Genomic DNA, 25,015 nt, shown 5'->3' on the forward strand with positions numbered 1-25,015 from the left:
TTTTACTGGGTAGAATAATTACAGTTGATAGTTGTAGCCTTTCAGAAATTGGAGTATATTTCTCTAGACACTTCTGATTTAAACATTTCTGTCAAATAATTCAGTTCCTAATCACTTTTCTTTGTATGTTACTTGACATTTCTGATGGCTACTCTTGGTTGCCAATTTGGCTACATCTGGAATTAACTAAAGTCCAAGTTGCTGTGTAGATTTATTTTATTCATACATTCTTTGACATGGGAAGGCACACTCTTTTTCTATATCTTTTGAGGTGGTAACATCCATGTTTGATCTAGATCCCCCCCCTTTTTTTGCTGGTAGTCTGTATAGAAGACATGGAAGAAGGAAGCTTCTCTTTGCCTGCTTGCATTCATTAGCTGTGATGTCTATTTCTTCAGTGGCATTAAAGCCTACATCTTTGAGATTCCAGAGTATACTGAAGATCAGCTGAGACCACCAACCTCACAGAGTGAACAATTTTTAACCAATATAAGCTGTCTCATTTGTAGCTTGTGTTTTTAATGTTCTAACTATGATATGCCATGGATAATTGCTTTTCTGATTTTCTATGTTTGGTGTTCTATAGGCCTCTAATGACCATTAGAAAAGTCATAAGAAATCCACTACTGTAAAAGTTTCCAGACAGACACACAGAAAAAATTTTACAATGGAGTTACACTATACTAGCGAAACATTGTTATTACTAGACATCACACAATAACAAACAAAAAGTCCAGTGCTCTCATGGCTTACCTCTTTGGAGTTGTTGAGAAGTGAGATTCCATGGTCCCCAAGCAGCTATTTTCCAGTGTTCTTGTTTGCTCTCTATAACTTAATAATAAGACCCTTTTGCTGAAGATATCATACACCTGAATCATAGAACACTGAGAAATTTGTTATCAACCCAGAAGATTTATCTCTACTACCTATCATAGTTATGCAAAGCACTATGCTTATTACTGAAAGAGAAAAGTAATAATCAGTCTTACCCAGTTGTTATCCCTGTAAACTACAATAATGATGCTCCTGGAAAGACATGCCTACTGGTGCAATAGCTGCTCAAATACCATGGGTGTAATCAGTCACTTTCTGATTGGATTTATGTCCTGCTTTACAATATGAAACTTATACTTAGGATTATTACTGAGGCTAAGTACCTATCGTGAAGCAATAGGTCATTGACCCTAAGGGAAAAATTATTGCTATTCTTCTAAATGGACATTGTATTAAGCTGACTTTATTCTTTTTTTTGTTTTAATTGAGCTATACAGTTTTCTCTGCTTCTATCCCTTCCTCCCTTTTCCTTACCCTCTTCTATGACCTCCATACTCCTAATTTACTGAGGGTATCTTGTCTTTCACTCTTTCCTATGTAGATCTATGTATGTCTCTGTTAGAGTCCTCTGTTGTCTAGGTTGTCTGGAGTTGTGGACAGTAGGTCTGTTTTTTTCTTTGCTTTATGTATAGAAACCACTTATGAGTGAGTACATATTTGTCTTTCTAGATCTGAGTTATCTTACTCAATATGTTTTTTCCCCTCAATCTATCAATTTGCTTGCAAATTTCAAGATGTCATCTTTTTTAACACTGTGTATTAATCGATTGTGTTAATGTACCACATTTTCTTTATTCATTATTTGGTTGATGGTCATCTAGGTTGTTTCCAGATTTGGCTCTTACAAATAATGCTGCTATGAACATGGTTGAGCATCTGTCCTTGAAGTATGATTGAGCATTCTTTGGGTATATACCCAACAGTGATATTGCTGGGTCTTGAAGTAGACTATTTCCTAATTTTTTGAAAAATTGCCATACTGATTTCCAAAGTGGCTGTGCAAGACAAAACAGCAACCTACAGAATGGGAAAGATCTTTACCAATTCTTCTTTGAACAGAACACTAATCTGTAAAATATAAAAAGAACTCAAGAAACTTGACATCAAAGGAACAAATAATCCAATAAAAATGGGTACAGACTTCAAGAGAACTATCAAAAGACGAATCTCAAATAGCTGAAAGGCAGTCAAGGAAATATTCAGCATCTTAACCTACAGAGAAATTCAAATCAAAACAACTTTGAAATTTCATCTTACACCTGTCAGAATAGCTAAGATAAAAAATACTGATGACAGCTTATGCTGGAGAAGATGGGAGGTAAGGGGAACACTCCTCTATTGCTGGTGGGAATACAAATACAAGCTGAATTTTAATGACTTTTTGTTATACAACAGATTAATGCATCTCTAAATCCTCATCAGAGAAGATTATTTATGCAATGGATGATTGTTAGCATGGAGATCCACAACTGGTAAGGTTCAGAAAATAAGAGACTGAGGAAAGCTCAGTTGTAAATGGCATGTTTGTTTCACATCCCTTTCCTACCAAGGCTTGGAGTTGGATTTTAAAACAAAACAAAACCAAAAAGGACACAAAGTTGATCATGTAGGGAAGGAGCTGTATCTAAGATGAGTGGGCAGGGGTGAATAAAATAAAAAACATTGTATGAAATTCTCAAAGAACTCATAAAAACTTTAATATTTCCTATTTCCTGAAGTATGAAACTTCATAGCATGTACATTTTTTAAGAGTAAGATGGGGCCCCTATACTCTGTATAAGTTTCACTTTTCAAAACAATTGATGTTCCTCTCTACTGAGTAATATTACTGAAGTTAATGTTACTGTTCATGTCTGGGTTTCCTCCTTTTCCCATGGTGTAGCAGCCCAAGGACTGCCTTCATTTAAATATTTAGTAAGTGTTAACTTCTCTTTTTTTCTGTCTCCTTGTATTACAGAAAGCTATAGAGGGTTTCTCAACACTTACAGTGCCTATCTAAATCCTTGTGAGATCCGTGAGTCCAAGGAAGGAACTTGTAGGTATCAGCAAGGAATCTCATGTTTGATACTGACACCAATATAATGAGGGTGAATGGGAAAATGGTTGATTGCATGGATAGTGGAAGAACAATTGTTACATTTACAAGGCATTTGGGAGAGATAACACAATCTAGCATGTAAAAATCCTATCATAATCTCAAAATCAGCTCCATGTGAGCCACAAATACAGGTGTTTAGTATCCTGCTTGGAACTCACCCAGAAACATCAGTTTGCACATTCCCCAAACACATCTTCAGAGCTAGAAATATGAATGAGGAGAGTAAAGGTTTCATGATATTGTAGATATGGACATGATGGAACAAAAACCCCATGTTGAGGCTCTTAGTCCTCAGTCACAATTACCTGGGTGTTATTTCTGAGGAAGAGATGAGGTATATCTGAAACTCTGTACTGGAATTAGAGAGGAAGAGAACTGGAGCTGGTTAAGGCCCTGTTATTCTCTCTAGTGTCATCAACAGACCTTATGCCCAACTTAGCCATAGTCTTGTGAAAATAGCATACTCACTCTTGAGGAGGACATTGGTTCACAAAATTGGACTTTAGAGGTATCCATCCTTTTGTCTGTCATTGACTCTCTATTGAGAGCATGTGTACATATATGCTGCATCTCCCAGGACAAGTCTTGCCACAAAACAACTCCTTCCTCTTGTTCTTGTAATTCAAGATGTAAGCTGTCAACTTTCTTTTCCTTCTACCATGCCTTCTCTCTGCCACCATGGACTAATCCTCTGGAACTTTAAATGGAAATAAACTACTTATTGTATAACGTACCTTAGTAATGTTGTTTTGTCATAGCAATAGAAAAGTAAATTATATAGAAGTCAGTACCAGGAGTGGGATATTGCCTTGACAAGCCTGAGCATGCTGCCTTTTTAGAGGAATGTGGAAGATTTCATGATTTTGGAACAGAAAAGAGGTTGAAAGGTGTAAGCAGGGCTTAGTTGGCTATCCTAGTGGAAACCCTGGAAGACAGTGCTAAAAGCAAGCAAGACTACAGAGAAAGATTTTGCTGGAGATGTTTCAGAGGGAAGCAAGGACTTTAACAGCCACCCAGTTAGAGGCCATCCCTGTGATATTTTGGCAAATGATATGTCTGTCTTCTGCTCTTGCCCTAAGAACTTGTCTGAAACTAAATTTAAAGTTAGTGGACAGTATCCCCGTGAACATACCATTTAAACAGTTCAGGGAAACAGGCAAGTCAACTGAAGATCTTCACCTCTCTCTACTCTCCTCCAAATGCAATCCCTCAGCCTCATCCCTGGCTTTGCAATAGAGTTCTGGTTTCGGCATTCTTTACTCTCTGCCTACATCTCCTGTGAATCCCACATGTTTTCCCCCAGCTTCCTGCCCCTAACTATAGCAGGCACCCCTGTTAGCCCAGAAGCCATGCCTGTGAGAAAATCAGGTAGGCTGCCTGCAGAACTTCTCTCCTCCTTTTGCTCTCCTAGATCCAATTCCTGGCCTCATTCCCAGTTTTTCTGCAGAACACCTGTGACAGACTTTTCTGCCTGCTGCTTCTATCTCCAGTGAATCCTACAGAACTTCCCATTCTTACTACCCTCCCTCCACTCATTGATTTGTCCCAGTCTCCAATGCCAACAGGCACTCCCTATTAATCCAAGGACCTTTCCTGCCAGGATAACATCTATACTAAAGGCTGATTCACACCTTTCTTTCTACCCCTCCAGATAAAATTCTTCCAGTGTCATCCCCACCTCTGTAGCAGAACCACTGGGGCAAATACTCTCCAATGCCTTCTCATATTCTAAGGAGATAAGCAGATCCTAGTTGAACACTCTGCTCAGGTTCATTATGTGACCACTTTCAAATACCTAGCCTATCCCCATTCCTAATCATCAACTCCCAGTACAGGTGGTAGGTGCTTATTTTCATTAAATAACTGAACACTATTTTCATTAAATCACTGCTTGGCCCTTTAGCTCTAACTTTTCATTGGTAACTCTTACATCTTAATTTACCCATCTCCATTAATCTCTGTATCACCACAAGGGTGTGGCCTACTAGCAAAGTTTTATCACATCTCTGGCAGTGAATCCATGGCATTTCTCTGACTCTTTTTTTCCCCAGCGTTCAGTTTTGTCTTCTCTGCCTACCTAAGTTCTGTCCTATCAACAGTCCAAGGCAGTTTCTTTACCCATTAATGGTAATTACAGCACAAAGAGGGAACTCCCTCATCACCTCTCCTTCTCTGTTTAAATAAAAAGGAAAGCTTTAACTTTAACATAGTAAAATTACATATAACAAAACAATTATCAAGCAAGAATTACAGTTACAATATATATAGCTACTTTATCTTTCATCATAACTAAGGAAAACTATCTATTCTTCAACTCCATCATCGACTCCAGAAGGATATAATATTACCTAAGTAAACTGGAAGAACACTATAAGCAACTTCCAAAACTCTAGAATTGACTGAGATACTTCGCTGCCTGGACAGTCATCCAACGTTTTTTCTTTTGTATCATTGGGACATTCGTCTTGAGCCTATAGGCCCATAGTATCCAGCATACTTTTTCATGAAACAGGAAACTTGCCAGTCACTTTCTTCTGTATCCATCAGAGTGTCTCACAGACTCTTTCATGAAGCAGGAACCCTAAAGGATCATCTCACCTTTAGGCAAGTTCAGCAGTCATTTCTCTGTGGATCCTGCATCTCCAATTCATGTAATAAACTGTATAAGGTGTATCTTCAATGCCCATCTTCTTCTTGAAGTAGATTGGTGCTGCCAAAAGCATATGTGTCTCACTGTCATGAAAAGTCCTACATTATTAAAATATTTAAAAGCCATATTTGAAGGTTTTTGAAGGAGTCAAAAACCTTATACTGAAGGTTTTTGAATTGAGGTCAAGACATGTTCCAGTATGGTCATGGTAAAAAAGTAAGACTGCAAAGTAAGACTTGGAGTCTTGTGAATTTTCTGAAATCCTTCATGATTTTTGAGCCACATACAACATGAAAGTAGCCAACAAGTATCTGTTTTCTCAGCTGTGGTCAACCAGTGAAACAGATGAGTTGAGTCTCTCAGGAAATCCTGTATGGTTTTATTGAGGAAACTGCCTCCTGTCAGCAGAAGCACTACCATGCTGCCTATGGTTCTTAGCCTGGTGTGTTCTGGTAAGTTCTCCTGGGAAAGAATGATGTGGCATACAAGGGTGGAAATATCATCTAGGGTTGCTGGATCTGCCCACAGCAGAGCCTGGCTTCCATGCAATGATGGAAGTTGGTGCATGAGTTCATCTTGAGCAAGTGGGTTCTGACTTCTAATATACAGAGACTCAACAGGGGCAAAGGGATAGAAGGAGACAGCTCACCTCTTAAGTGTCTTTTCCTCCAGGATTCTTGCTGTTGCAGAAGACATGGGCACAAGTGTGTGAATCTTGCACTCACGGTAATCTTCTGCTCATCCTCCCACGTGCAGAAACTGCAGCATGGATCAGAATGTGCCGCTTGAATATGACTACTTAGCAGACCTCATGTGAGTAAACAATGCAGTGCCTTCCCTTCTGGGGTTGTGTACTGGGTCAAGCTGTTTCTTGAAGGTCCAGCCATATAATTTTTTTCTCACAGCATCATCATTATCATCTCCATTCCACTGCATATATATATTTTCCTGCCGCACCAGTGAAGCCTGGATAGCTGAGACTGGGAGAGGGTGCCAGGATTGAGACACAGAGGCTTCTTTTCAGGTGGAAGAAAAGCAACCATTATTTTGCCCCGACCACAGCTTTTTATACCTCTACTGCTTCTGTGGAAAACCTCAGGCCAGAAAGAACACAAACATTCTTGTCAATTACAGACCACAAGGAAATTCTGCAGTCGGTCAGGGTGAGTGAGGGCAGCTAGATCACAACAACTCCCTCTGTTTTATTTTATAAAATAAAAGGTGCCTGTCTTGTTACTTTGGGTGAAATACCTTGCCTGTCATGGGGAATAGCCCTCTAATATTTCCTATCTTAGGTGGCATCCTGCCCACAAAGTATTGCCCGTCCATGGCTACCCAAACACATAGCCATAAACCAAGTATCCCCAGGACTGACAGCGCCAATGAGCCAGACCAGCGCTGCAACCATCTATCATGCACTAACTGGGTGGTAAAATATTCCAAACCCCTCTCATAACAGTAGCAGAAGCATGCAATACAGTGCCATGAGTAACACACATAACATGATAAACTGTTGAAAAGTCCAAAGATAGTCCACTTGCTCCTGAACCAGAGCCACTTGTTGGTTCAAGGTCAACATGCCCAATTAAATATGTCATTTTGAATGTCCAAAGCATTGCTGACTCTTCAGCTAGCTGGTTCACAGTCTCAGCCATCTGCACAGTCTGGGACAGAGATAGCAAAAACAGCAATCACAGCTGCGGTGATTCCAAGGTCTCTATTCTGCCTATCTACTGTGATCCAACACTTGTTGCCATATTTGCTGATATTCCTGACGCTGCTGCAGTTTCCCACAGGCCAGGAACTGACTGGGCCAGGGCCACATGCCTTTCACTGTAGCCATCTATCAAAGCTCTGCTCCAGCTGTCTTCTGGCCCCAAATGTGCCCACTCTGGGTCCAAACTGCTGCATGGAGTGGAACAGATCTAAGGGAAGCAGGCTCGCTGCTCCTGCTCTGGAACCATTGAAGGGGTCCCACTTTAACAATCTTTTAGAGAATTTGGGCACCGTCAACCTGTGTGGCTACTTCCTGCTGAGCGGGGGTGCTGCATTCTTGGGGGTATTTTACATCAACATTTCAGGGGGTCTCAGTGATTCAAACCACATAAATTTTCAATGAATCCACTGGTTCTCATCCTCTGTGGAGACAAAAGCAGAACCTCTTTTCCAAAGCATCAAATCCTTAGGCCCATATTTTAAAGTCAAAATACCTTTCTTAGCAGTTCCCATAATCAAATGTCTTTCTCCAGTCCAGAACACCAAAGACAACACAATCAACACAATAACATACATCTGTACACAGTATTTTTGAGGCCCTCAATTCATATTCATGCCTCTTCTTTATTACTTTCCTACGGGCCAATCTTCTGGAGAGCATTCCTCAGAGCATCTCTGGGGATGAAGAAACACATACTCCTTTTAATCTGACTTGGCTTGTTCCCAGTCTGGAACATTTAAACCACCTCCTGTACAAAATCTTTGACTGTCTTCCTTGTTACTTCCGTGCCTTGTTGCTTTAAGCATTTCAGTTACTTTTTGAAGCCTTCAATTCACCCTCCTGCCTCTTCTTTATACTTGCTAGTCTTTTGGAGGATGTCCCTCAGAATATCTCTGGGGATGAAAAAAAATACAATACCTTCCCCAATACGCTCCTTGATTTAGCCGGCTAAAAGAGTGACCCCATTCACAAATCCCCACTTTCCAGTTCTTGGCGGGACCTCCACGTGCCATGGCAGCACAGCCTGGATAGCCGAGAATGGTGGGGGGTGCTGGGATTGAGACACAGAGGCTTCTTTTCAGGTGGAAGAACAGCAGCCTTTATTTTTCCCCAAACAATGCCTTTTATACCTCTACTGCATCTGTGGAAAACCTCAGGCCAGAAAGAACACAAACATTTTTGTCAATTACAGACGACAAGGATGTTCTGCTGTTGGTCAGGGGGCATGAGGGCAGCTAAATCACCACAATTTCCCAGGCATTCATTGGACAATTTCCCCGTCATAGCTCTTGTGAATAGTGCTGCAATGATTACGTGGATGCTGACATCTCACTTCCATACTTCTTTCATCCCCTTTCTTTGGTTCTATTTTTAATTTCTTATTTTGTGAAATGTTCATGCTATTTCCACAGAGGAAGAGCTTTTTTCCCTCTGATTTACACATTTTGTTCCATCAGTGGCATGGAAGGAAGGCCTCAGACCCCGAAAATGATTCTGACTCATTCACTCAGAGGCAGCTTGTCTCTTAACAGTTGGGGCCATGGGTTCCTGTTAAGAGCATGAAAAAGATCCGATTTCTCTACGCCTGGCAACATTTGTTATCTTTTAAAACTATCATCTAAGGCTAGAGGGATGGTTCAGTGTTTAAGAGCAATAGCTGCTCTTCCAGAGGACCCAGGTCCCATTCCCAACATCCACCTGATAACTCACAACTGTTTGCAACTCCAATTCCAGAGGAACGAGCACCCTCACACAGACACATAGACAGGTGAGACACCAATACACATAAAATAAAAATAAATCTTAAAAATATCATCTGGGTGAGTGAGATAGCCCAGTGGGTAAACATGCTTGCTTCCAAACCTGAAAATTTGAGTTCCATCCCCAGGACCTATATAGTAGAATGAAAGAACCAACTTTGCCAAGTTGTCCTCTGACTGCTACACACACTGTGAAACACACACACACACACACACACACACACACACACCCCAATATTATTTAATACTAAAGGCCATTATCTATAGCAGGGCATATTTCATTGTGTCAAGTATCTGTTTAGACTCTTCCAGAGACCATAACATCAAACACTCAGGGAAGGCTTTATGGTTTTCATTTTAAACATTAGGAAAAGTGAGCTTTGGATGTTGAAATGCCTTTCCCAAAGATCAAGGGAAATTCATTTCTACAATAAGGACTGACGTGTAAATCTTATACTTCTGTGTCTCACATATTTATAGCAAGACAAATATGTTGAGGAATGAATTCGATTGCACCTGAACTCAGAGGCCTGCTATACTTTTTAGAATCTGACCCCTTCTGAAACAGTCAGTGACTGAAGGAAAGAGTGGAAAGCACAGAGGAGAAACCTCTTCCTCTTCATGTGAGGAAACTAATAGAGAAAACTTGTAATGAGCCCCAGCCCCCACATCCTGCCTCTTGTGTCCACTGCAGGGTTTCAGCTCCAGACCGAGTCAGACTGCTGAAGTTTGAGTCATGTTACTTCATTCTGAAACTGTGGTGGCCCTCGGTGAGTCCTGGGACAATGGAGGGATGGGGTAGGTGATTTGGGGAAGGGAGTCTATTTCCCACTCTGGCCTGAAACCAGTCAATCAGATTCTGGAGCCCCCTGGGAGGAGACTCTCTCCACCCTGACCCCTCTTTGGGGTTTTCACTGCAAACTTATTGGTAGAAACAGAGATGGGGCATGCCGCCCACTTCAGCTTTAAAATGAGTGAGAAAGGGCCTATTAGGAAGGCAAGATGACCAGAGAACATTTTTGCCCCAGTGTTGGAGGTTGAGCTCAGAGCCTAATAAGTTAGGTAAGCATGATACCACAGATTTGTATCTCCTAAATCCAAATATTCTTTTTGTTTTTTAAGACCACATATATTACACACTATTGAGTACCCTTGTTCAGAAATTCTTTTATTCTTAAGAAACTTTTATTAGTTCTTTGAGAGTTCCTGAGAGTTCTTTACTTGACTCATACTGAACTCTTCCAAGATTGACCCCTCTTCCCTACCCACTTAACTTTGTGTACCTCTTTTGTTTTAAATGATTAAAAACTCAGTTGTTTCTCAAGAAGGAAAGTAACTTTCAAGGCCATTTTTTTTTGATTTACAGTCTGTCTGTCTGTGGAGAGATAACTTGTGACATGAAGTCAAAGAAAATGGGAAATCCTCTTTTTCTGAAAGTGGCTCTCACTCTTTGTGTGTACAGCAAATGGTGATGACACATATCAGGCCCGATCTACCACATCTTTTTAGTAAGTCCAAAAGCTCTATTTGTGGTACTAGGGACAAAACCAAGGACCTACTATATGACAAACAAGCACTGAGCCACTGAAGTCTGTCCCCATAACCTGTGGGAAGGAACACTTTTATGAAAATCATATAAAGACAACAAAGAAATGTAATGGATAGAGTTGATCAACTCATTACCCTCATATGTGTGTAAGTTGTGACAGTCTGTCACAGTTTCTCACCACGAGTGCCACAAACCCAGGAGCAGCAAAGGAAAACGTTTCCATCTCCAGTCAGCGTCCTGTGTCTTTGGTGTTTGTCTTGGTTTTCATTTTTTTTTTTTACTTTTTTTATTTGTTAAAAATTTCCACCTCCCCCCCTTTTTTTAAAAAAACCTCTTTTTTATTTATTATGTATACAATTTTCTGTCTGTGTGTATTTCTGCTCGGCAGAAGAGGGCACCAGACCTCATTACAGATGGTTGTTAGCCACCATGTGGTCGCTGGGAATTAAACTCAGGACCTTTGGAAAAGCAGGCAATGCTCTTAACTACTGAGCCATTTTTACAGCCCCTCCTTTTTTCTTAAAAAAAAAAAACCTTTACTACCAATTTGTGCTACCCGAATATTCTTGAATTCATGGTCTAACACTGGAGCATGGTTGACTTAAAAGGGACTGCACTTCTTCATTATATTTTGATTTTTTTAGAGACACTGTCTTACTGTGTAGTTCTGGCTGTTCTAGAACTCACTATGGAGACCACCCTAAATCAGGAACTTACAGAGATTCACCTGCCTCTGCCTCTCAAATGCTAATGGTGTGTTCCACTATATCGGATTCCAGGGGCTACACTCCTAAACAAAACTGAGTCTCCCTCTCCCAGCAGCCAGCAATTCCCATTAGCTCCAAGGATAAAACAGGGAGAATTTGCCTAAATTTCCTTTCAGTTCTGCGATTTTGTCTGACTTGGTTTTACACAGGTCTTGTGCATGCTATGAGTTAGTATGTGCAGCTGCCCTCTGTTTTGGACACCCTGTAGTCCCTGAAGTCATCTACCACTTCTGGCTTTTATGATTTTTCTACCACATCTTCCTAAACGACTTCTGAGTCTTGGGAGGAGGAGATGTATGGTGTGCATGTTCCCTTTAAGGTTGAGCATTCTGGAAACTTAGTCTCAACCCCTTGGTCAGTTATGTGTCGCCCTGTTAATCTATATCAATTGCAAATAAAAGCTTCTCAGATGAGGGGTGCGGGATGCATTTATCCATGGGCACAATGAGGAATATATTTTTGCTATTACATATATTTAAAATATCTTTTTGAGAATTTCATAGGTGTATGCAATATGCTTTGATCATATTCATCCCCTTTCTTGCCTGTAATACCACGCCAATTCCCTCTCCCTCTCCTTTGTGTCTCCTTTTTACGAACAATAATCCAGTGAATATCATTTGTGCTGCTCTTATACTCAAGGGCATGGAGCTATCTGCTGGACCCTGGTCACACCCTTAGAAAAAAAAATTGTCTCTTCCTTCCCCAGAAGCCACCAACTTTCAATAGCTCCTCAGCTAAGAGTGGGGACCTTATGAACCTTTCTCCCACACATCCCAGCCCTCATTTTACCTTTTTCACATCTTTTTTTTCATTTTATTTCTGGGTCTCTCATACAGTACATCCTGACAGAAGTTTCCTCCTTCCATCGCTCCCAGTTCTCCCACCTACCACGTCTTCCCCAGATCCTCTGCTCCTCCAGTGTCCCTTCAGAAAAGAACAGTTCTCACAGGGATATCAACTGAATATGGCATGACAAGATGCAATAAGACTAGGAGCAAACTCTCATATCAAGGCTTGAAAAGACAACCAAGTAGGAGTAAAGAGTCCTAAAGGCAGGCAAAAGAGTCAGAGGCACATCAGCTCCTACTGTTAGGAGTTCCACAAAAACCCCAAGATAAGCAACTGTAATATATATACAGAGGGCCTAGGCAGACCCGTACAGGTTCTGAGACTTTGGCTTCAGTCTCTGTGAGGCCCTATGAGCCCTTCTTAGTTGATTCTGTGGGCCATGTTCTCTTGGTGTCCTCAACCCTTCAAGCTCCTGCAATCCTTCTTCTCTTTGGGGTTCTCTGAGCTCCATCTAGTGTTTGACTGTGGGTCTCTGAATTTGCTACTGTCTTTTGCCAGAGGAAGTAAACAACTGGGCAAGGCTCTGAACTAACCCCATTTTACTTTTGGTTTTGAGACACGGCCTCACTAAGATTTTCAGGCTGACTTTGAACTCACTTTGTAGTCCAATTAATACTTGACTATGTCACTCAGTTGAGTAGCTGGGATGTTAAGTCTCTTTCTCCACCTTGGGGATATCTTAAGAGTTCTTTCACAAGAAGAAAGAGGACTATACTCTGACATTAATGTTGTAGGAGGCTGCTTGTTCATTTCCCGGCTGCTCAGACTCTTGAAATAACCACACAGAACCTATATTAATTAAATCACTGCTTGGTCAATCACTACAGCATATTCCTAGCAAGCTCTTACATATTAAATTAACCCATTTCTATTATTTTTTATTTTACCATGAGGCTCATAGCCTACCAGCAAGGTTCCAGCTAGCAACTCATGTCTTTCCCTTCTGGTGGCTACATGACATCTCCTGTCTCTGCCTTCTTTCTCCCAACAATAAGTTTAGTTTCCCCCACCTTCCTCTATTCTGCCCTGTACAGGCCCAAAATAGTTTCTTTATTAACCAATGGTATTCACAGCATACAGAGGGGAATTCCACATCACTTCTCCTGTTTTGTTTAAATAAAATGGAAGGTTTTAATTTTAACATAGTAAAATTACGTGTACAAAATGGGTATCAAGCAAGATTATATTTATATCTACTTTATCATTTATAATAACCAAGGAAAGCTATAATAATAACTATCTATTCTTCAACTCCATCAAAGACAACAGAAGTATAATATGAAGTGCATTGTAAGCAACTTCTAAAACTCTAGAATTGACAAAGACATCTTGCTGCCTGGACAGTCACTCAAAGTTCTTCTGTATCATTGGGGCATCCATCTTCAGTCTACAGGCCCATAGTGTCTAGCAGACTTTTCCATGAAGCAGGAAATTTCAAAGATAGTTCTGTCTATATTGGCAGTTTGTCAATCCCTTTCTTCTGTGTCCTGCAGAATGTCTTGTAGACTGTTTTATAAAACAGAAAGCCCAAAAGACAATCTCACCTTTAGGCAAGTTCAGCAGTCATTTTGCTGTGGGTCCTGCATGCCCAGTAAATACAGTGCAACAACAATCAGTCCAGGCAAAAGCAGTTTCTTGCCCAAATGGATAACCAACTCCATAAGGAACTTCTTTGATGCCCATCATCCTCTTGAAGTAATTGGTGCTGCCAGGAGCAGATATGTCTCATTGTCATGAAAAGTCCTAAGTTATTAAAACATTTCAAATGCCATATTCTGTAGCTCTTTGAAGTGGTTGAAGAATACCTGTCTATCTGAAATATATCTCTGTACATCTAGAAAACCTAGCTAACATGTTTATAAACTTGATTATTATAGATGACCCTCTATTAACCTATGCTTGTTAATTATACATTACATTTTAAAATGAGCTGTACAAACACAATACAGAGCATAAATATGCATATAACAAAATTGACCTTAAATTTTTATCAATATATCAATATCTATGCCAAAGAAATTATTTGTACCTATAGCATATCCCCCTTTAAATGTAAACCAATATTTATAAACAATATTCAGGAATTTGGGCATAGTTTTCTCCAAACTGTTTCCTGCTTTTTGTTGGGTGAAGTATTTTGGGGGTGTTTATGACAACTTTTCAGGGGCACTTGGTCCATTAAAACACATTAGGCTGGAATTGATTCACAGGTTCTTACTTTCTATGAAAACAAAAGCAGAACCTCTTTTTCAAAGCAACAAATCTTTAGACCCAAATTCTGATGTCAGGATACCTTTAAAATATATGTTAGCTTATTTTAGCAGTCCAAACAATGAAATATCTCTCTGGACATAGCTGATTCACAGTCAAAAAAATTTAAAGAAAAAACAATAATATACATAATCCAGACTTCTGTGTGTATTCCATCTTTATATGGCTCATTTTTCTCATTCTATTACTTTTTTGACAAGTTTGTTCTGTCTCTTTAAAGACTTTGCTTTATTTTTTTAAAAAAATTTACTTTTTTATAACTCTGTATATACTTTTTCTTCTTTTTCCCAAGCCTACATACATTTTAAAACACAATGTGACCCATTTAGAGGTCTTTTTCAACTTAAACTGTCTTTATTGTATATTTGTAATTATTTTCTGACCAGAACTGCTTTCTGAAATGCTAAGTGGGTGTGACTAGGGCCAATATGGCCCTGCCTGCTTTCTCTGCCCAGACCAACATGGTGGAGACATGTTTGCTGCCTCTGACAGCCATACTCATAGCCCCATTTTTAGGCACACGGCAGGTCTATGTTACCATTAAGCAAGTTGTAGCACTCTGCTCACAGCCCACATTGAAATGCTTCATAGCTGGACCTCCTGAAAGAGTCGGAGCCATTTGTGCTGGTGAACCAGGTAACTGCTGTTTTGAAACTGAAGGGTTTTTTTGCTACTGCTGAGTCAGGAGGACCTCTCTTAAAGGAATCGTGCCTCTGCTTGCTTTTAGCAAACAGATCAAGAAGTTGCATGAAACTTTGTTTTGTGTGTGTGTATGGGTCATTTTTAAGCTTTCCCAGGTTTTATGTGTACATATTCGATCATGTTGGTGTGCCAATTTGTTATAGGAGGCTGCTTGTTCATTTTTCAGCCACCCAGATTCCTGAAATGACCACATAGAAACTGTATTAATTAAATTATGGCTTGGCCAATCATTATATCATATTCCTAGCAAGCTCTTACATATTAAATTAAACCATCTCTATTATTTTATATTTTACCATGAGGTTCGTTTCTTTATTAACCAATGATATTCACAGCATAATGTGATGTAATCCCACATCATATTAATATGGAAATGAAATGACTGAGTAATCATGAAAGGCTGGATGTTCTCACCAATATCTAGTCCTTCCTAGATTCTCATTGCTAAACAAGCCATGTGGTGAAGATCTTTCTTAATGAGTTTTCTCTTTTAGTGCTGTGCCTGGGATGGACAGTTAATACTCAGCAAGGTGAGTCATGTCTTCAGTTTGGCTTTGGAGAGGATCATGTGCACCTGGGAGACCTGGAGAGAGATCCTTGAATATCCCCTGTAATCATAAACACTCCCAAATATGCAGACTTCACCTCTCCCTTTTGCCACCTGTCTTCCTTTGTGTTCTTGGTTAAAAGTGTTTTTAATCGACAAATAACAATGGTATATATTCATGGGATGCAACCTGCTGTTTTGATGTGTGTTTATATTATATTATGACTAAGTTAGGTTAAGTTTCAAGTCCATTGCCTTTGTTAATCATCAGTTTTTTATTGTGAGAACGTTATATATCTACCATTATAGGAAATTTTAAAGAAACTCTCATACTTGGTCTGCCTTAAGAAATGCATTTCTCCTGCCTAAATGGAATTTCATATCTTTGATGAGTATCTTCTCTGTCTCTATCTACCCTATCCCTAGCCTCAGGTAACCAGCCATTCTTCTTTTATACTGTTTATCTCTGAGGTGAATGCCTTTGTATTCCATTTATAAGTGAGAGTCTGTGGTACTTGTCATTCTGTGATTGGCTTATTTCATTTTACACCCCCAAATTCATTCTAGTTGCCATCAACAGCATCATTTCTTTTCTGAAGGAAGACCACTATTCTAATATGTTTGGCACCCCATTTTCTTTATCTATTCATCTAATGACTGACAGTAGCTTAGATTCTATCTCTTCTCTGCTTGGAATCATGATGTGAAGAACGTGGGGATGAGATATCTCTATGACAAGCTGTTTGCAAAGACAATTTCATTCAGCATCACCAAGCCTACAGCTGAGATATTTCTCCCCATAACCCAGATCTCTCTTAGGATCCCCTTGGCAAGGCATTGACAGTACTCAAAGGCAGAACATGAGAATTCATACTTGATCTTACCTCTTCATCTTCCTATATATAATGTGTCGCCAGGTCTTGTTGGTTCCTTCCACTAAATTTGTAAGTCTGCTCTTTAATTTAATTAGTTTGTTTGTTTCAAGACAGATTCTCACTAGGTATCCATGACTGGCCTGGAACTCACTCTGTCTGTAGACCAGGCTGGCATAGAACACACAGAGATATGCCCACTTCTGCCTTCCAAGTGTTGGTATTAAATGCATGCAACACCATACCCAGCCTCAAGTCTTTCTTCCTTTCTGCATAATTGTCTGCTAACTTCTTTGACGAGGGTTGACAGCCATGTTTCCTAGTCAGAGGCTAGAATACTGGATGAGCAAGTCAGGCTGTGTCTGTGGGTAGCATGCGGCTTGGGCTCCATAGCTTATTTTACCAGACCACAGTGTTTTTCAGAGTTGGTGACTCCGACTTACTCCAGTTACATTCTGATCCCCCTTTGCTATCAGGCTCAGTTGTCTCTAGGTTCGTCAACATTCTTCCATTTTCATTAAACACCCACTAACTCCAGGCTGTCTTATAGGATGAATTTTAATTTAATTTTTAAAATGACAAAAATTTCATATGTTTACAATGTCTGACTTTGAATTTTGAAATAAATTGGTACTGGAGAATGACCAGATCAAGCCAATTAGCATGAGATTTTTCCCACACATATATTTCCCTTTACAAACAGCATTTAAATTTAGTCTCAGGGACACTGATAGACATAAGGTTATGTATTAACTATCCTTGTCATATCCCACTTGAACTCCTTGAACTTTTGAACTATTCCTGAATCACAGGGTCTGTGGCCTCTGAGTAGCAATTTACACAGTTTGGTCAATGTTTGATTCTCCATGTTTGTAAGGACCCGCCTTTTCTGTGGATATCCACACCCGATCCAGGCGCGCGCTTTCCCGAACTCGGGCCCGCGAGAATGGACGATTGTCCTGAGGGTTAAAATAGACACACACAAAAGAGACCTTGCTCACTTACCAAAGAGTAAATGGCCACTTTATTAAACACAAGTCGGGTATTTATACCAGTGGGCAAGGGGGATCAAAAGGGCAAGGCCTCCTCCCATCAGGAGCAGGAGAAGGAGATTACAGGCCCTGGCGCCTCAGGCAGAATCAGCTGGGAAGGGCAGGCATATGGGGCCCACTGCTAGTACTTTGTTTACAGATGGAATCACCATAACAAAGAGAGCCAGGTTCTTTGTAAACTATACTCTCAAGCCAATGCTAGTGCAGAATCTCCAGGGAGCCGGAGGTAACACGGCCCTGCGAATCGCCAAGGAAGAAAAGGGGAAAGACCTTGGTACCTACACATGTTCCTGTCTACTAGATGCAGGGAGTTTTCTTCTGTCTCTCAGATTTCAATGCAAGTATCTCTTTTGTGTCACCTCGGGGAATACACCTCTGATCTCACCTGTCTCTTGAGATTCCTATGCTCACTCCTTACATTCATCATGATCTTTCTGCCACCTTCTCAGACAATTATTCTCTCAAATCGGCATTCTCTCCCACAATTTGCCTTCAAATGGAAGAGATTGTGTTTGTTGTATGTGTGAAATCATAGAAGCACAGAAGGCATCCCTAGGAGATGAATAAGATATTATAAACATATGAAGAATAAGTGAAGAAAGGAGATAGGATTAGGAACTGTTTGTCTAAGGGCACAAAATCTCATTACACATAGATAAGGGCAGGAAGTCAATTATGCAGCATGGTTAGCAACTATGTGTTCATAAATTCATCACAAAAAAAGTAAGTTTGTGAGTTTATCTATAATGATTAATTTGATCCAGCTGTCCCACAAGGTACAAAACATCACCTTAAACATGGTAAGTGTGAGCGTTTCAAATTTGTCTCTTGACATAAGTATAATTATCTGTGATTTTATGGGGATGCCCTTACATTCAGACAGTTTGAAGCAGGTGAGATTTTAAAACCCCAATATTACTCTGGAAAGAAGGTGGAGATAAAGGCAGAAAAAACACAGGTCCCTGGAATAAGGCAGTTCTCAGGGAGGCAGTGGGCTCTGTAGCAGACAAGTCCAGTCTGTGATGTTCTGAGATTTCTTTTGATGAATCATTGCTAGACCCACCACATGCTCAGACTTAGGTTTTAATGTCATGTGGTGGGCATTCATATGCATGCAGAAAGTGGGGATGTTATAAAGCTTTACTTAGATCATGGAGAATTTGGTAAGAGTACAAAATGGTGTGTCTCAGTTGGTTTTATGTTATGACAAATTCCTCACCATGTTCAGTGAGATTCCTGCTTTCTCTTTCTCTCCTAGAATCTCTGCTGAGACCTTCCATTTTGGCTGATCCTGGTCTTGTGATTCCCCAAGGACATTCTGTAAAATTTGTGTGCATAAGTCATAGTGAATATGATATACTCCGCCTGGAGAAGCAAGGCACAGAGATAATGAGTAAGAAGAATGATTTTCCTACTACAAAACAGGCTATATTCGAGCTTGGCCCAGTAAATGAAGACACTGCTGGATCTTATCAGTGTCTCTATCAAAAAGGGTCTATGTGGTCCCCACACAGTGAGCCTCTGGAGCTGAAAGTGACCAGTGAAGATGTCCCCCACACGTCTGACCCAGTCCCAGGAGTGACCTCAGGTTTGTTTCTAGGTCTCTGGACTCTAACCCTAACTTCTCTCCTCTGCCTCAATGGTGTGGGAGAATTGTCTGTATTCTGTCAATCATATTTTAATAAAACGCTGATTGGCCAGGCAGGTAGTATAGGCGGGAAAGCCAGACAGGAAGTAGGGGTGGAGCAAAAAGACTGGGAGTATTCTAGAAAACAGGAAGCTCCCTCGGGCAGTTCTGCCCAGACCACCGGAGAGGAAAGATGTAAGCTGCCCCGCTGGAAAAGGTACTGAGCCATGTGCTCACGTAGATAAGGATAATGGGGTAACATAAGTTATAAGAGCTAATAAGTAGCCTGACCTAATGGGCCAATCAGTTTTATAACTTATAGAGATCTCTGTGTGGTTGATTCTCTCTGGGACTTGCCGGCTGTGAGGTACCGGGCAGGAGCAGATACCTCAATAAGCCGGCCGTCTTGTTACACCTCAACTTCCCCTGCTGTCTCCTAATCTTAATGCTCCCCCTTCCCACCTCCTTCAGCACAGATCTCGTCTACCCTTAAAACCCAGATTTCAGGAGCTTTAGTCTTACCAGACACCATAAATGACTGTAGACCACTGAGTTGCTCCTGATCACTGATTACTGACTAATCTCCATCAATGGTGGGAGTAGATTCCTCTCAAGGTGATGCATGTTTTTTTGCTGGGCATGGTGATTTATCCTGGTTTCCCCCTGAGTTCGAGCCTGTGGTGACTGCAGAAATATATCTCTTCTGGAGTGGTACCATCTCACTAGGCAGGTAATGTGGTCCAGAGAGGGTTGGTGAACAGGCCTGAATTATTCTTTTGTGGGTTCTTTCACATGGAATAGCCTGTGTGAGGCTGGGCCCCAAAATTCTGGAATCAGGGTACAGAAAGTTCTAGTCCATGACCATGTCTTCCCACATCTTCCTAGGAGCTGCTCAGTGCTCATTCTGTGAGGCCAAGCAGAGTGAGGGAGGGAGGAACAGAAGGAAGGACCAGTATTCAACAGGATGATTTAGGAGGGGCTCTGCCATGTTTTCTGTTTTCCCTGTTCTGTCATTTCAGGTCTTTCTCATGGTCTGTGGCTGAGTGATGGAGCCAATCACCCCATTTGTATCAATACTTAGGATGGAGAAGGGGCCTACATAGCTCTCCTCATCAGCTCCCAGTCCTTCACCCTGTCTCATTGCTGGTGTTGTAGTTTATTACAGGTTATATGCTGGGTTGATGTTCTGATTTTGGAGACAGCCATCAAGGTGTCATTAATAATATTTTTTTCTTTCCTCCCTTCCTTCCTTTCTTCCTTCCTTCCTTCCTTCCTTCCTTCCTTCCTTCCTTCTTTCCTTCCCTCCTTTCTTTCTTTCTTCCTTATTTTCTTCTTTCTTTCCTTCCTTCTTTTGTTTTTTGTAGTTGTTTTATTTTGAGATAGGAGCTCTCTATATAACCCTGGATATCCTGAAACTTATTACATAAACCAGGCTGGCCTTGAACTCAAAGAACTCCTTCTGCCTTTGCCTACTGAGTTCTGTGATTAAAGGCATAGCCCTACCATATCCAGCAACCCTACTATTTTAAATATGGAGAAAATTAACCTTCTTGGTTAAGGATATCAAGATCTCAAGACTCCAGGAGAGAAGCAGTTCCAGCATTGACACCCCAGACCTCAGTTTCCCACGAGTCTATGCTGCCTTCTTGTGGTTTGAGCCTCATTACATTTTTAAAATTTCTTTTTTTAATTTAATTTTATCTTTAAAACGAAAACAATCTTTTTTTCATTTTACATACCAATCCCCGTTCTCACTCCATTCTCTCCACCTTTCCCCAACTTCTCCCCCATCCACTTCTCAGAGACTGTAAGGCACATTGCTTTGAGTAAGGACCAAGACCCTCCCTGCCATATTTGGACTGAGCAAGGTGTTCATTCAAAGGAAATTGGTTCCAAAAAGTCAGAATAAGTAGTAGGGATAAATTCTGGTCTTACAGAAAGTGACCTCGGAGTCTGACTCAGCCATACAACTGTCACCCATATTTAGAAGGCCTAGTTGGTCCTAGTTAGAAGGATCCATCCTTCCCTGTCCAACTGATGTTGGTGAGCACCCATTAGCTCTGGTAGGATGTCTCAGTGGGTATCCCCATCATGGTCTTGACCTCTTTGCTCATATTCTCACCCCAGTTGCACACTTGGACTGGACTTTGGGAGCTCAGCCCAGTGCTCTGATGTGGGTCTCTGCCTCTGCTTCTACCTCATCACTTATGGTGAAATTAAGATACTCATCAATCTGACTACAGGGCAGGGCTAGTTTGGGCATCTTCTTCACTGTGGCTTAGGGTCTTAACTGGGGTCATCCTTGTGATGATTCCTAGGAATTTCTCTGTGCCAAGTTTCTTGTTAGCCCCATATTGGGTCCCTCAATTGAGATATCTCTTTCCTTGCTGTCTCTGTCCCCCCCCCCATCTTGACTATCCCATTCCCTCAAGTTCTTTTCCCCTCTCCCCTCCACCTCTTCTCTTTTTTTGTGTGTTACATGGTCTAAGTTGATGAGGAAGACTGATTCTGCCAGTGCAAGTAGCAAGGCTTCTGGGAAGGCAGAACAGAAATTGCATTTAAGGAGAACAGTTCCATTTTTTGAGAGAAGTAGGGAGGGACTGATGGAGAGATGAAGGAAGGGAGGTAAGAAAAGAGAAAGGTAAGGAGGCAAGGAGATAAGGAAGCAGAGGGAATGAGTAGAGAGCCATGGTGGGTTATAAAATTGAAGCATAATTCATTTTGACCTTTTCTTCTCCAACCTCTAGCCACTTGACACATGGACCAATTACAGGTAACTCCCAAGTCAAGAGAGGACATTCTTGGCATCCTCATTGTAGTGCCCTCTGTAGGTGACGCTAGGCTAGAGCACCTTGGTGTGGTTAGGGTAGGCAGGGAATAGAAGCAGTCAACTGAAGCCCCACTTCCCAATTCTCCAGAAGCATATAGAACCACTGGGCTCCTTGAATGAGAGATGTCATCTGCCTACATAGGCAGAAGCAGATGCTCACAGATCCCTGTACCTCTGGGACAAAGTGAAAGTGCACACACTGAAAAATATCTCCAGGTTTGAGGAAAATGAGAAAAAAGGGACAGAAGACCATTGGATAGAGACCCAGTAAAAGACCCCGGAGATCCAGTAAAAGAAGACCTCATATCTTAGTGACAACCCTGAGACCTTAGGCTTCTTGGACATGAGGTCCACAGGGAGAAAGCAGACAAAGTCTCTCAGACAAGAAAAAGGAGGAATTGATGGGTGAAAAAGTGATTTGTGGTGAGACTACAAAGTTACTCCACTGTATACACTGAGCTCTTGTTCTGTGCCATAAATGGACCACAGGAGGTGCAGCATGATTGTAAAAGAGAAGAAGTCATTGTATCAGGTCTATCTTGGTGTTTTCAAACTGGGCAGTTCAAAAGCTCTTCCCATCAGCACATGCCCAGTAGAGTCTCAGTACATTTGGGTCTCCAGACAATGGCTCCCAGCTCATAATAGGGATATTTGAAGGTTACAACCTCTATCTTTGGTTAAAGAAGTGGGAAGCTTGGAGGGCCAGTTTGTTAAGATCAGCCCAAATGGAAGAAGAAGCTTCACACTTCTTCATCCCTTTCTTCTGAGTCATGGTAGACATTGTTAAATTGACTGCTTTCTTTTAGAATCAGTTCTCCCACAGGTAAGGGACATCTGTGATGATGGCTTCTAACCCCAAAATGTATCAATAACTACTATTTCAGGATTTCTAGGCTGGGTACCATTTACCAGAGAATGACTACTCACTCTTGTGTTTTCCTTTTCAGTCCCGACCCTCCAGAGTTACAAGATGTGGAATGGTGTCCGCATGGCCCTGGCTGGCATGGTCTTTCTTGTCCTGGGGGCAATCATTGGGGAAGCTTTGTACAACCAATAAAAGTCTATGGGTAGCTCCAGAACCCAGGACGACACAACCAACAGGACTGAGTTTCATCTTTGTGTCCAAGAAAACCATATTGGCCTATGAGCTCCATGGATCTAGACTCCGTTGTCAAAAACTAGTCTCCAATTCTGATGACACATGCTATTCTTTATTTAGAGTCAAACATTTGTCTTGATGATTTAATTAAACATGGTTTTATAGTCAGGTACCTCTCTGCACTTTCTTCCTGGGTCTTTCTTGCCCTCTAGCTCTTTTTCCATCCATTAACCTCCTGCCTATGTTGGTCCTTAAAGATAAAGTGAGTTTCATGTTATATATGGATTTTACTTTTTAAAAACTGTGGGTTTGACTCCTCCATTGCTTGTGGGAGTGCAAACTTGTACAACCACTTTGGAAATCAATGTGGCAGTTTCTCAGAATAATTGGGAATAAATATACTTCAGGATATAGCTATATCATTCTTGGACATATACCCAAAGGATGCTCAATCACACCACAAGGACACTGGCCCAAATATGTTCATAGAAGCTTTATTTCTAATACCCAGTACCTAGAAACAGTTTAAATGTCTCTCAACATATGAGTGAATAAAGAAAATGTGGTACATTTACATGATGGAGGATTACCCAGCTTTTAAAAACATTGGCACCAGGAAATTTTAAGGCAAATGGATAAAACTAGAAAAATATCATCCTGAGTGAGAAAAACCAGACTCATAAACATAAACATGGTATGTACTCACTCATAAGTGGATAGTAGCTGTATAGTAAAGGATATCCTTGCTACAAACTACAGACCCAGAGAGATTAGGTAACAGGGAAGCCCCAAGGTGGATGTGTGAATTTCCCTGGGAAGGGTGAAAAGAGGAGGTCTCCTGGGCAGATTGAGGGCAGGTGGGGATGGGAACTTGAGGTATCAGGCTGTGGATGGGTGGAAGGGAGAGTGCTGAAAGAGATGTTTGGAAATGAGGAATTTTCAGGTTCAGGTAGAAGCTTGATGCAAGACAGACTTCCAGGAATCTACAAGGATCATCCCAGCAATAGTAGAGAAGGTGCCTGAACTGGCTATCCCCAGTTATCAGATTGATGAATACCACAATTATTTTTGTCAGACAGCCTTCATGTGGTATGGGAGAATTATCTGTATTCTGTCAATCATATTTTAATAAAACACTGATTGGCCAGGCAGGCAGTATAGGCAGGAAAGCCAGACAGGAAGTAGAGGTGGAGCAAAGAGACTGGGAGTATTCTAGAAAGCAGGAAGCTCCCTCCACAGTTCTGCTCAGACCACTGGAGAGAAAAGATGTAAGCTGCCCTGCAGGAAAAGGTACCGAGGCAAGTGGCTAACACAGATGAGAATAATGGGTTAATATAAGCTACAAGAGTTAACAAGAAAACTGAGCTAATGGGCCAATCAGTTTATAATCTTACGGAGTCCTGTTTGTGATTTTTCCTTGGGAGTTGCTGGCTGTGGGGTACTGGGCTGCACAGAAACCCCAGCAAGCTGGCCCTCATGTTACAGATGGCGCCCACGTGGATAACTGAATCCACAGAAAGTTTGAGAAAGCTTGGGAAAGAATAGAGTAAAGCATGGCTTCTTGGTAGCAGCAATTTCTCGGGTCTGCTCTGCTTGCTAGAGGCAAGCAAGGCTCTCATCTAAGACAGGCTTCCTGACTCAGCTTTAGCTGTAAAACCTTGTAGCTCTTTTAAGAGGTCCTGCCACGAAACACTTAAACAGTGTTGATGAAAAGCTGAACGCATGCTTTTCGGTTTTCAGCCATAGCAGGAAAAAAGCTGTGCTGTTTTAAAATGCCGACTTTCTGGG

The 25,015-nt window shown here is 41.1% G+C and overlaps 1 protein-coding gene across 3 annotated transcripts; it reads left to right on the forward strand.

Moving 5' to 3' along the window:
- The first annotated feature begins 6,269 nt into the window (after positions 1 to 6,269).
- On the forward strand, positions 6,270 to 23,397 carry LOC148123473 (leukocyte-associated immunoglobulin-like receptor 1). 3 transcript variants are annotated; one of them, XM_087909882.1, is made up of 5 exons: positions 6,270 to 6,395; positions 9,754 to 9,829; positions 15,695 to 15,730; positions 18,930 to 19,259; positions 23,076 to 23,397. In XM_087909882.1, the coding sequence occupies exons 2-5, from the start codon at positions 9,796 to 9,798 to the stop codon at positions 23,183 to 23,185; spliced, it is 510 nt and encodes a 169-aa protein (XP_087766008.1). In that variant the 5' UTR covers positions 6,270 to 6,395; positions 9,754 to 9,795; the 3' UTR covers positions 23,186 to 23,397. The 3 variants fall into 3 exon arrangements, with proteins under 3 accessions (XP_087766008.1, XP_087766009.1, XP_087766011.1); XM_087909883.1 differs by lacking the exon at positions 15,695 to 15,730 and having other exon boundaries at positions 6,271 to 6,395; XM_087909885.1 differs by lacking the exons at positions 6,270 to 6,395; positions 15,695 to 15,730 and having other exon boundaries at positions 9,739 to 9,829.
- The last annotated feature ends 1,618 nt before the right edge of the window (positions 23,398 to 25,015 follow it).

Source organism: Myodes glareolus, chromosome 1 (genome assembly GCF_982192425.1).
Source record: "Myodes glareolus chromosome 1, mMyoGla1.1, whole genome shotgun sequence".
NCBI classification, from domain to species: domain Eukaryota; kingdom Metazoa; phylum Chordata; class Mammalia; order Rodentia; family Cricetidae; genus Myodes; species Myodes glareolus.

What these genes read in the sequence shown, in the direction of transcription:
- LOC148123473 (XM_087909882.1), top strand. Translation starts at nt 9,796, where the DNA reads ATGTTACTTCATTCTGAAACTGTGGTGGCCCTCG. An exon ending in GACAGTTAATACTCAGCAAG is followed by an intron (nt 15,731 to 18,929) that starts GTGAGTCATGTC and finishes TTTCTCTCCTAG; the next exon opens with AATCTCTGCTGAGACCTTCC. An exon ending in AGTCCCAGGAGTGACCTCAG is followed by an intron (nt 19,260 to 23,075) that starts GTTTGTTTCTAG and finishes TTTCCTTTTCAG; the next exon opens with TCCCGACCCTCCAGAGTTAC.